Genomic DNA, 12,480 nt, shown 5'->3' with positions numbered 1-12,480 from the left:
TGACCGTATCAATGCCATGACTGCCGTAAGTGTACACTCTTCTCCTACTTTGTCTCCATATAGACAGGTCTTGGAAATCCGTGGATCCCCCGACACTAAACCATCGTTCCTGCTCTTCAGTGCCATACTCGCTGAGGCTCAGCAACTTTCCAGTAATTTTGAGATCTTACATGATCCACCGCCTCAGACCTCAGAGTCCTCTTAACTAGATAAGCACATATTAGCTCAATTGGACATCACATATTTTTGGGAACTAGGCTGGGCCAGTAATTCTCTCTATTTCCTACATACAGAAAGTTAAGTCACAGACCAGAACCTGGGTTCTCCCAGAGCCTATCATAGTAGAACATTCTCTGAGTCGTCCCCCCCCTTCCCAAGGGAAATGTGCCCTCTCCAGCCACAGCTACCCTGTGGTCTAGAAGCTTCCAGAAGCCTGGAAGGCAAGCAGTATGACTTCTATCCCCTTTACCTGTGGGTCTCAGATGCAGAACCTGTATGAAACTGAAGATGAGGAGACAGACAAGAGGAGTCAAGTTGTAGAAGACCTGAAGACAGCCCTTCGGACACAGCCCATGAGGTGACTGGGACTGTCCCCTTTTCTTTACTCCCTTCCTACCTTGCCCCTGCCCAGGGCTCTGTCATCCTGTATTGCACAGTGCCCTGATCCATGCTGGTCCTATTGCCAATCTTGCAGAATTCCTTAAGAGTCCACATTTTTCTTCTTTGTTTCCTGGTTCCCATTTCTCTCACTGGTTGCTGGAAGGCTGTGGATATGAGGGTAGATGGTGCAGGGAAATAGACAGGCCTTGGGTCCTGAGGCAGCAGAAATAGGACTTGAGGGCAGGTGGTGTATAATAAAAGGCTTTCTGAAAAGAGGTGGGCAGAATGACAGCTCAGCAAGGAAGGAAGAGGGGCTGGGGTGAGAAGTCCTCCACACTAGGAGGCGACATAAGAGTCTACAGGTGTGCTCTAGCCATCTGGAGTGGGAGCAGGGCAGGAAGGAAAGGGGATGAGTGGGTGCTCCAAAGGCCACAGGAATGCTTCTCTCCCTTCCTAGACCACAGTGGAGAGTGCAAAGGCAGTCTAGAGCCACAAGAGTCCCTTGCTTTTGATTCCTCCCAGTGGCGTGCCTGAAGTGGCTTCTAAGATTGCATAAGCCTACTGTTAAATCCTCAGTAATCTTGCAAATGAGTTATTAGACCTATCTTTCATTGCATTTTAAATTATATAAACTTGTGATTAAGTAAATGATATTCAAAACAATATTTGGTATACACCACTAATTACCCAATTATTTTCTACATTTTGCTCTTATATATGTTTTTCTATGAAGTATGGGCTAGAGTTTATGTCCATGCTGCATGGTAAAGATAATATATAATAGTCTATAACAAAAGCTTATTTTAATTCCCCTCAGTAGAATTCTGATTTCAAGAATCATATAACATCAATGTAGAAATTTTGTGGAATACAGAAAAGCATAAAATAGAGGGAAAATAAACATATATATTGTTAATTTAAATTGAAAGCATATTCTGTTGATATTTCCACAACATAAAATTCACAGAGATACATTTACATATTAATTATAAATACTGGTTCTGAACTCAATTCATGGCCATTTTCTCAGATCATTAATTATGCTACTAAATTAAGCTCTCTAGGACATTTTTAAAAATGTATTGCCATAGATGTCGCTCACACAGACTCAGATAAAAGCTAAAATCTTGCTTCCTAGAAGGTAATGGTTTTAAATAACAACATAAAAGAGACAAACAAACAGAGTTGAAGAATAAGCCAATTCAATTAAAATAGGCTCACAAATATTAAAAATGCAGCAGATAGCAATAAATGTGCTTTTTAACGCTTGAACAGTGAGAGCTGACAGCAGGGATGATAAGCACTATAATCCTGAAGTACCGATGTGTGAAAATGATATTTTGAGATATCTACAACAGCTATAATTTGATATGAAAATATCAGTGATTTATTTGGGTAGCAAATTCTCTGATTCAGCTAATGGTTCTGTGGTTGGTCACCCACATTTGTCATTGACAGAATGCTAATTTTCAGTTAGAGGTTATCCAAGATGAAAGCATAATTCCCTCTTCCCATAGATGTCTTCGAACTCTGAGTGCTTCCCAGAGGCTCTTTATGGGAACATAGACTCCAGAATAAGAGTACCTGTGCTAAACGGTTGTAACCGCTAAGTATGGAGATAACTGCTGTTTTCCACGGGGTCTCCTGAAAGGGAACGTTCCAGCCTTGGTCCCTAGACTCTGAGTTTTAATGGCTCTTCCATGCTGAACTGTCTCCTGTCAATAATTCTCTCAATGCCTGATCTGATTAGAGATAAGTCTTCAGGTTGACCCACTGTACTGATAATAAGCATTTTTTCATCCATCCTCCCTCCAGTGATATGTAAATTTAGTATATAAATTATCTTTATGTCACTGAGTCCAAGTTCCTGGTAAAAACAGCTGAGGAGAGAAAGGACTTTCAGAGGTGCAAGTGCTGTTCTGGACTTTGGTTCTGGTCCTTGGTGAGGAAAAGTCCACAGTGGTGGGAGTGTATGGCAGAGGCTGCTCTGCCCTCAGCGGATGGGAGAGGCTGGAAGGATGCAGGAACATTATAAACCCTTCTGAGGTACAGACCCAATGACATACTTCTTCCAGTTAGCCCTCATCTCCTAAAGCTTATAGAGCCTCCAAAACCAGCTTTAACAATTGGGATCAAACTTTCAACACACAAGTCTTTTGGGAAGATACTACCATAGTATTTAAAATGTAAATAACAGGGCTGAAGGAAATGACTCAGTGGGTAAAGTCCTGGCTGGACAAGCACGAGGACCTGGTTTCAGATCTCCAGCACCCATTTAAAAGCCATGCATCTGGAGCCCCACTGCTGAGAGGCAGAGATAGATGATGCCCCAGAGCTTGAGGGCCAGCCAGGCTAACTTAATTGGCTAGATCCAGATTGACTGAGAGACCCTCTCTCAGGAAATAGGGTAGAGACCAACAGAGGGGACACCTGACACTAACATCTTGCCTACACACACACACACACACACACAGGTGTGTTTGCACAAACACGAGAACACACACAATAAAAACTAAAATATACATAAAATGTAAATGTAGGCAGGCAGGGAAATGAACCTTAAAGAGACGAAAATAAGAATTCAGTTCAAATTGACTTTGTTAACCTTGATCAAAACCTCGAGAAAGTCTGATGCCAGACACTTTATTCCTAACAAATTTAAACACACTATAATTTGGGGGGATTTTTAATGTAATACAATCCCCAGTGCCCATGGAAGTATAATTACATAGAAATTAAACTCAGGGCGCATGTCACTTCTTCTGAAAAGGTGAGTTTTAGAGCTACGCCGCCTGCACAAGCTTAGGGGCCTAGGCAAGGATCCAGCCTGGTCTTGGTCATAAAGGTAGTGTGGAAGTCATCTGGGGTATTAGCCACCCCTCATCATTCAGACTATTAGCATATCTGGTCCGGATTGTGAGAGCTTTGGGAGCCCCTGGCTGTAAGGGTCATTTAGATTGCTAGCCACCTTCAGTCCTGATTCAGATCTTGCTATGGCCTGGCCCAATAATGACAATCACAGGGCTGTTTAATCACCCCAATTCCCAACATTCTGGATGGAAGAACTGGTTTTATGTCCATTCTTTTGAGAGGGCTATCCTGTGTGCCTAACATTCCTGGTGTTCCTGGAGATCTGTGGGCACAGGGATCTTTGTGCAGTGCTTTCAAAAGTCTGGGACTAGAGAGATTTTGTCAGTAGTTAAGAGAATTTTCTGCTCTTTCAGAGGACCTGAGTTCTGTTCCCAGCACCCAAACTGGGTGACTCACAACTGTCTTTAATTCCAACTCCAGAGATTTAATGCCTCTTGTAGCTTTTCAGGCCCTGCACATACAGGTGTGTACATACACACACACACACACACACACACAGAGAGAGAGAGAGAGAGAGAGAGAGAGAGAGAGAGAGAGAGAGAGAGAGAGAGAGAGAGAGAGAGTATCTAAGTCCTCTACAAGGTTGAGAGTTTGGGCCTATGGATAACCTACATAAATGAGCCAAGAGGCTGCTGTAAGTGAAACATGGTGAACAGTGTATATATTGGATTGTTGTTATTTGTAAAATGTATGTGGAATTCAAAACCAGAAAACTTCTTTTTGGCTCTGGCTTAGATTTGTAACCCGCTTCATCGAACTGGAAGGCCTGACCTGTCTGCTGAATTTCCTTCGGGGCATGGACCACACCACCTGTGAGAGCCGCATCCACACATCTCTCATTGGCTGCATCAAGGCTCTGATGAACAACTCCCAGGGCCGGGCACATGTCCTGGCACAACCTGAGGCCATCAGCATCATCGCTCAGAGCCTGCGCACAGAGAACAGCAAGACTAAGGTTGCCGTGCTGGAGATCCTGGGTGCCGTGTGCCTTGTGCCTGGAGGCCACAAGAAGGTCCTACAGGCCATGTTACACTACCAGGTGTATGCAGCCGAGCGCACGCGTTTCCAGGTGGGTAATGGTTTGGAAGGTTGGGGCATCAGCTGGGGGACGGATGGGACAGCACAGGGTAAAGGCAAGAGAGACTGGGAACCACATAAAGGAAACTGGAAGGAAGGGACACCTGGTAAATTGCCCTGTCCACTCACAGAAGGAAGAAAGAGCTAGGACCCAGAAGTCTCCCTACAAGAGACCTAAGAAATTGTATGTTCAGAGTTGTGGTCTGGCTTTCAAAACAGATTTGTCCTCTTCCCTAGACTGTGGGTCCCTGAGGCCAAGATACTGTTTTGCTTCATGTTTTTGTGGCTCCAGGCTCTCTGAAATCAGCATCTGCCTCACGATAGGGACCCAGACAAGAATTGTTGAACTGAGTACAATTGGGAGGGGGAGGGTCTATACTTTAGGCCTGGGTGAATGCCAAATTTGTGGATACTGGGACCAGCCCTGGGAATGCAGGCCATGCTAAGCCACATCCTTTTGTCTGACCTGACTGAAGAATCCATAGGTGTCTACTGGCGCATTTCTAAAGTGTCCTAGCTGAGTGCCTGGTATCAAGTTTCAGTAGTTGACCTAACTTTGCAAACTCTGTGTTTTGTGAGCAAGGCTGTTGATTTGGCATCACACGTTTGCAAATGAGCAGTGAGCCTGTGCAGAAAATGGTCCCTGGCTCTTTGCAAAAGATGTAGAGACTAAAAATAGCATCCATGAGGTTGGGGAACTGGGCAGGAATGGCCATGGACTGTTAGCAGCTGGTGCAGAGTCAGAGAGCAGCAATGGAAGCCATGCCCTGGGACTGAGCTGAGGAGAGCCAGAGGTGAGATCTGGAGTGGACCCCATGAGCTGGAGAGGCATGATGAGGCAGAGAGAACAGAGAGGTCTCCTAGGTGGCTGGAAGGAAAGACAGTAGAAGAGGGGAAGAGGCTGCTCTGTGAGCATCCAGAGACCCTTCCCCAACCATCCCTGTCTTCCTATTAGACTTTGCTGAATGAACTGGATCGAAGTTTGGGCCGGTACCGGGATGAGGTAAACCTGAAGACAGCCATCATGTCCTTCATCAATGCTGTCCTCAATGCTGGCGCTGGAGAGGTGAGGCCCCTTCCATTTACTTTTGGACTTTGGGTAGTATGTGAGTTTGAGAGCTTCCTAGACCAGTGCCAGAGAGAAGGAGAGAAGCATCGGTTAGGTATGACCAATGCTGACATTATCGTCTTCTGATACCTTTAGAATTTCTTATGTCCTTTTCTTGGGGCCATGGAAGGATGGCTTGCAGGAGTCCTACCTGACTCCACCAAAGACCCAGCCTTCCTTGGACCCAAATCCATCTAGTAGTGGCTGTTCAGTGTGATGCTGAGGACTGATTCTGACTTTCTCCCCACACTATTCTTTTTGGTTCTAAGTCTGAGAAGGCTCTGGGCAGTTTTCTTCAGCAGTAACATGGTACGTTGTGAATTGGGCACAAATCCTCAATGAGGACAGAAGAGGCCAAGAGAACAATTAATGTTCTCTCCTTTTCCCTTCTCTTGCCAGATTGCCTTTGTACGCATGTGCAATTATCATTACCTGGATTATATCAGATATTCTACAGAACAATCTATCCCTAAGATGGTGACATCATGTGACTTCAATACCAGCCCTTTATGACACTCCTTTGTCGTGATCTGTTGAAAGTCACACCATGTCAGGCAAATTTTAAGACTATGAACCATCTTAGTTACTTCTCTGTTGCTGTGATGAGACACCATAACCAAGGACAATTATAGAAAAGTTTTATTAAGCTTGTCATTTTGGAAGACTAGAGTCCATGATCATCATGGTGGGCAGCATTGCAATAGGCAGGCACACATGACACTGAAACAACAGCTGAGAACTCACATGTTGATCAGCATGTGAAAAAAACTGAAAGCGCTAACTGGAAATGGTGTGGATTTTGAAACCTCAAAGCCTGTGTGCCTCCCCACTCCCCAGTGACACACAACAATGCCACATCTCCTAATCCTTCCCAAACAGTTTCACTAACTGGGGACCAATCATTTGAATATATGAGCCTACAGGAGGCCATTCTCATTCAAACTATCACATAGGCTTGGGGCCATATCATAATGTAAAATGCATTCAGTCCAAATTCCAAAATCCCCATAGTCTTTTGTCTCAACAAGTCTCAACATTATTTAAGAGTCCAAAGTCTCTTTGGAGATTCAAGAAAACCTCTTAATTATAACCCCTGTGAAATCAAAAGGCAAATTATATACCTCCATCACACAATGGCACAGAATATGCAAAGGGGGGGTGGGGAATGAGGAGATACTGAACCAAAGCAGACCCAAACCCCAACAAGACAAACTCCAAATCATAGAGCTCTACATCAGGTGTCAAAGGGATTAGACGGCTCTTCCCTCCAGCTTTGCTGGCTGCAACACAGTTCTCTCTTTGGGCTGGTCCCATGCTTGCTCCACAGTGCTTTTTGTCAGGCATCCCATGAGTCTGACATCTCCAGTATCTTGGGGTCTCTGGTACAAGCTGGGCTTCTCTTTCACAGCTTCCCCCAGTGGCCTGTCTTGGCCTCCATGCAGGGACATCCCTACCACACACCTCCCTCGCCTGGGGGCTTTCTTAACTGGGGAGGAAGGTTTTCCTTCACTCCTGCATATTTCCTAACTCTAAATCCAGGACCACATGGTGATGTTGCCAAGTTAGGCTGTCTGTTTGCAGTGGAACCTGGCCCCCTCCTCGAATGGCATTTGCATAGCTTTTGACTTTCTGACGCCTTCGAGGACCTCAAACTCTGGGTCTCACCCTGAAGATAGATCTCCTTTTATTCTATTTCTCCTTATGGTTTCTAGCCCAAGCCTTGGCTCTAACATTAAATTAAACTGTACATTGTGTCTTTCTTCATGCCCACTTGCTCTTTTTCACTGTAGACAAGCATAAGAGTGATCAAAAATAACCACAAGACAGTCAGTTTTAAAATCTAACTTAAAGTCTCCTCTGTTAGTGAAATTAGTGCAAAGCTCTTCAATCTAGCAGCTCCTCAGAGCAAGGGAGATCAGCAGCCACATTCTTTGCCAAACTATCATAAGAGAATGGTCTCTAAGCCAGTTGCTCATATTGTGCTCCTATGAAACTTGCATGGTCCACATTGTTCACAGCACTATTAACTTCCAAGCTCCAACTAGGACAGCCTGTTAAGCTCCACTTACAGAAGTCAATGCTTTTCTAGTTTAAAGTCACAAAATTTTCCATATCTCTCCAAAACACATTGTGGTTAGGCCCATCACAGCAATGGCCCACTCCCTGCCTTAGCTGCAGCTTCTGCCTTAGTGCCTTGTTTTCTGGCTGTGATGAGACACCTGACTAGGGAAACTTACATAAGAAAGAGTCTGTTGGGGGCTTTAAGGCCATGTGCATCATGGTGCTGAGCATGGCATGAGGCAGGCAGGCCTGTCACTGGAGCAGAAGCTGAGAACTTACACATGCATACATATGGTTCACAAGCAAAAGGCAGAGAGTACTAACTGGGAAAATGGTGTGGGATTTTGAAACCTCAAACCCCACCCCCAGTGACACACCTCTCCACCAAAGCCATACCTCCTAATCCTTCCCAAAGTTCCATAGACTGTGGAGCAATCATTCAAATATGTCATCCTATGGAGGTCATTATCATTCAAATCTCCTCGGATAAATAATATCATTTATTGTTAATATTAATTAATATTAAATAATATTATTTATCCCCCAGATAAATTAACCAAGGCTACAAAAATAGACAGTGGAGCAGAAGCATAGCCAAGTCCCTGTCTTATTGCTGTGCAACACTACTACTCTCTGACACCAGAAGGCTAGTGAACATTGACGAGGGACTGGAGTGAAGTGGGAGGCCGACCAGGGCCTTGTTGGTGGGTTTGCTTCAGAGAAATAGCAAGGTCAGAGGCAGTCTCTGGAAGTGCTTCTTAATGAGTTTGCTGCAGAACGTGATATGGGACCACGGCTGAGCTGGATGCTGACAGGGTCTATGGGTGTTTCTCTTGAACATGAGAAGCCACTGAGTCTCCTCCTCCTTTGGTGACCCTCAGGATAACCTGGAATTCCGCCTGCATCTCCGGTATGAGTTCCTGATGCTGGGGATCCAGCCAGTGATTGATAAACTCCGGCAACACGAGAACGCCATCCTGGACAAGTAAGGCCTCGGCTGCCCAGACCCACCATAAATCTATGATGGCAGCTCCTCTTGATGGGGTGGCTAGGACCTTAGACAAGGATCTTCTTCCCCTGGGGACCATACCCATCCTCATCTTACAGTCAGCACCGGGTATGGCAGGCGAACGCACACTGGCCTGCTTATCTCAGCCCTGACGTTACTGACATGTGAACCCAGTAGTTCCAGGTCCAGGTAGTCTTGCCTCTGAGACATCTAGGAATAGGTGCTTGGTGGCAGAGAGATGTCCTTTGGTTTTCAACCTGGTCTGGGAGAACACTGCTGACACTCTCAGTTTTGAGGGAGCAGAAATGCTAAATGTCCAACTCTACAAAGAATTTCTCCACCGCGAATATATGCATTGTAAATTCCCTGCTGATCAAAATGCTTGATCATGTTCCTCTGTGTGAGCCACGTTGGTTCGATGTCACTAGTGTAAGTCCTTTATTACAATGACTTTTAAGAAGAGAGCATGCAGGGCTGGGGAGATAACTCAGCAGGTAAGCGTTCTTTCTGTGCAAGCATGAGGAACTGAGTTCAGATCCCCAGGCCCCATGTAAAAAGCCAACTATGGCTGCCAGGAAGCAACACCAACACTGTGGAAGAGGGAGACGGAAAGATTGCTAGGGTTTGCTGGCTACCTCCAGTTTTGCTCTAGGCTCAGTGAGAGACCTGGTTCAAGGAGAAAAGGTAGAGAGATAGAAGGGACACCCAGCCAACATCCTCCCTTGATCTCCAAATGTGCATAAAGCACAGACATATACCACACACACTCACGTGCCTACACACACATATACATACATACACACATACATGTACACATACATACACACATATATATTCACACACATACACACACAAACACACACAAACACACAAATATACACATGCATACACATATACATGCATGTACACACGTATATGCTCATATGCATACATATTCATATATACACATACACATGCATACACATATACATGCATGTACACACATATATACTCATATACATACATATTCACATACATATACACATATGCATAAACATATACATACACACACTAGGATAAGGGAGAAGGAGAAAAAGAGAAACAATTATTTTGGTATGGAAAGGGGGCAGTGTTTCCAAGGAAAATAAAGGAGAGATCTGCTTTGAGGACTAAGTTGGAGACAATGTGGTAATACTGGGAAGAGAGTGCTCCTTGGAAATGGACAGTTTTATCCTCCAAGAGGCACCTAGCAGTGCTTAAAAGTGTTTCGGCTTGGCACAGTTAGGGGTGGAGCCTCTGCGTTTTTGAGACAGGGTTTTTATACTACAGCCCAGACTAGCTTGGAATTCAATATATAGTCCAGGCTGGCCTCAACTTCATGGTACTTTCCTACCTTAGCCTTCTGAGTGCTGGGATTGCATATTTGATCCATCATGGTTGGGTTAAGGGATACTGATAAGTAACTAAGGACATTAGTAATAACCTGGAGCAAGCAAAGCAGCTTCCCCCAACCCAGGGACAACTGTGTCCCTGGACAAAAAGGTCAAAGTGGAGAAATGTGATCTGTGGTGGCTGGACCCTGGTGTCACCACTCTAAAGGAAGCCCATGAAATCTTACCAAGGAGAAGGAGGTTGGCGTATACTGCATACCCTCTTCTGGTCTTGCCTTCACCTCACCTGAATAAAGCTTTCAGAGAGTAAGGAGATTTTGAAGGGGTTGGAACTGTCTACCAGGCCTGTTCTGGCTTCAAAATCACTTTCTTTGTACCCTGTATCTACCCTCCCTATCTTTCTAGGCATTTAGACTTCTTTGAGATGGTCCGGAATGAGGATGACCTGGAGCTAGCCCGGAGGTTTGACATGGTGAGGTGCCTGTGGGCGTGGAATAGTTGTATGGAGTCTAGGTCACAACCATTGGTCCTGAGTCTATGCTTAAGATCAGCCCAGTGCTGTCTGGATCCCCAGTGGTACCCCATGTCCAGGTCCTGTTTCTGAAGGAACTCTGATGGTATGCTGGCTCTTAGAGCCTCATCTCATGAGCTACCTGGTCACCTGCTCCCCAGGAAACCAAAAACCACAAAGTAAAATAGCCACCATGTGGCCATGCTTAGTCTCAAATTCTTTCCCAGAGCTGGCTTTTCCCTGACTCCCTAAAACTTCCCAGGTGGCCTCTTTCTATCTATGTCATCTGAGCAGCTCTGAATGCACACATCTCTATTGCTCACATGTTTTATTATCATACAATCTCACCCAAACAATAGCCTCTTTGGGGGCAGGACTTACAGGCAGGCAATAAGCATCATCCACTAATGCTCACAAAGCCTGAGCTACAGGCCACCAGCTATCGGAAGCATCTATGCCTGCTTCCTTCCCTTAGTGTGGATCAGCTGCTCCTAGTCAGCGCGGCTCTATTACCCATGGTTCATTAGTTAGGAGTGGGTATGTTTGGCATGTCACAACTTGGGGAGGGAAGTGGGAGGATACCATTGGTATCTAGGGTGTAGGCCTGTGGGTATCACTAAACATTCTTCAAGACAAGCAATGCTCCACACACCCCCACCACCAAGGAATTCTCTACCCAAAAATGCCAGTGGTGCTGAGCTGGAGAAACTTATTTGTATAATTTACAAACTCTTCCCTCTGATCTCATCTGTCTTTCTTCTTTTGCTCCTGGGTGATAGTCAGGAAAGATGGATGATGGGGCTGAGAAGATCTCGAAAGAGGATCTTCCGGCTTTTGATTTTCTTCCTCTGCTGTCTGGCTCCCCCTTTCACTGTGGTCTAAATTCTCCCAGGTCCACATTGACACAAAAAGTGCCTCGCAGATGTTTGAGCTGATTCACAGGAAGCTGAAGCACACAGAAGCCTACCCCTGCCTGCTCTCCGTCCTGCACCACTGCCTGCAGATGCCCTGTGAGTACCCAGCTCTTGTTATCACTCTCTAAGCCTTAGTCTTGGTCCACCAGGTCAATGTGAGTGTCTGACACCGTTCCCTTTGGCCCAGTGACTCGAGCTCCTCCATCTTTGTGCTGCCTCCTGCCTCCTTGAGGGTGGAGCTAAGTAAATGGTGAGAGCAACTTCAGCCTCATAGTTCAACAAGCAGAAGTTTGAGCATGAGCAAAAGGCATCTGCTGGGATCTGTTGATAGCAGGTCCATTTGCAAAAGGAAGTTTCATGCTTAGAGGAAGAGAACAGATATGCAATGCTTACCTTTACTTTGTTTGTTTTGACTATGGTGTGATTGTATATGCATGTGTGTTTGTGTGTATGTGTATTGGAGTGTGTGTGTGTGTGTGTGTGTGTGTGTGTGTGTGTGTGTCAGAACTCAGTATCAGGTGTGTTCTTTAGTCATTTCCGCCTTAGTTTTTGAGATAGGGTCTCTCACTGAACCTGGAACCACAGATTCAGTTAGGCTGGCTAGCCAGTGGCCTTAGGAATCCTCCTGCCTCTGTGCCTCCAGCCCCTTTACACTAGATACTAGGAATAGAACTCGGTCCTGGTGATTGCGTGGCCAACACTTTACCAGTCTGAATCATCTCCCCAGCCTCATGCTTGGCTTGGTTTTTACATTTTATCATTCTTGCTGACTCCTGCCTTCTTCATGGACAGCGAATGGCATCTTGTGAGCAGGTGGCTGGGTTCTCAAATCCACGTGTTTTGGGGAACAGATTACTCAAAATCACTCATTGTTGCCCGTAATATAATTAGAAAGAAGCCTCAGATGCACTCAGGTTTTTTTTTTTTTTTTTTACTTTAGCTTTCCAAAAATAGAATAT

General features: G+C 45.2%; 1 protein-coding gene across 5 annotated transcripts in view; it reads left to right on the top strand.

Moving 5' to 3' along the window:
- Positions 1-12,480, top strand: part of Daam2 (dishevelled associated activator of morphogenesis 2) — a 116,749-nt gene that overhangs the window by 74,387 nt on the left and 29,882 nt on the right. For all 5 annotated transcript variants that reach the window (XM_031346512.1, XM_031346513.1, XM_031346510.1 and 2 more), the window contains exons 4-10: positions 1-25; positions 483-577; positions 4,207-4,540; positions 5,504-5,614; positions 8,599-8,702; positions 10,502-10,568; positions 11,500-11,617. The exon at positions 1-25 is cut by the window's left edge and continues 50 nt beyond it. In XM_031346512.1, the coding sequence (XP_031202372.1) occupies positions 1-25; positions 483-577; positions 4,207-4,540; positions 5,504-5,614; positions 8,599-8,702; positions 10,502-10,568; positions 11,500-11,617 (854 nt within the window). The remainder of the gene's footprint in view (positions 26-482; positions 578-4,206; positions 4,541-5,503; positions 5,615-8,598; positions 8,703-10,501; positions 10,569-11,499; positions 11,618-12,480) is intronic.

This window comes from Mastomys coucha, unplaced genomic scaffold, assembly GCF_008632895.1.
Source record: "Mastomys coucha isolate ucsf_1 unplaced genomic scaffold, UCSF_Mcou_1 pScaffold3, whole genome shotgun sequence".
Classification (NCBI taxonomy): domain Eukaryota; kingdom Metazoa; phylum Chordata; class Mammalia; order Rodentia; family Muridae; genus Mastomys; species Mastomys coucha.
Note: the sequence above shows the minus strand (reverse complement) of the source record. Positions and strands in the feature narration are given on the sequence as shown.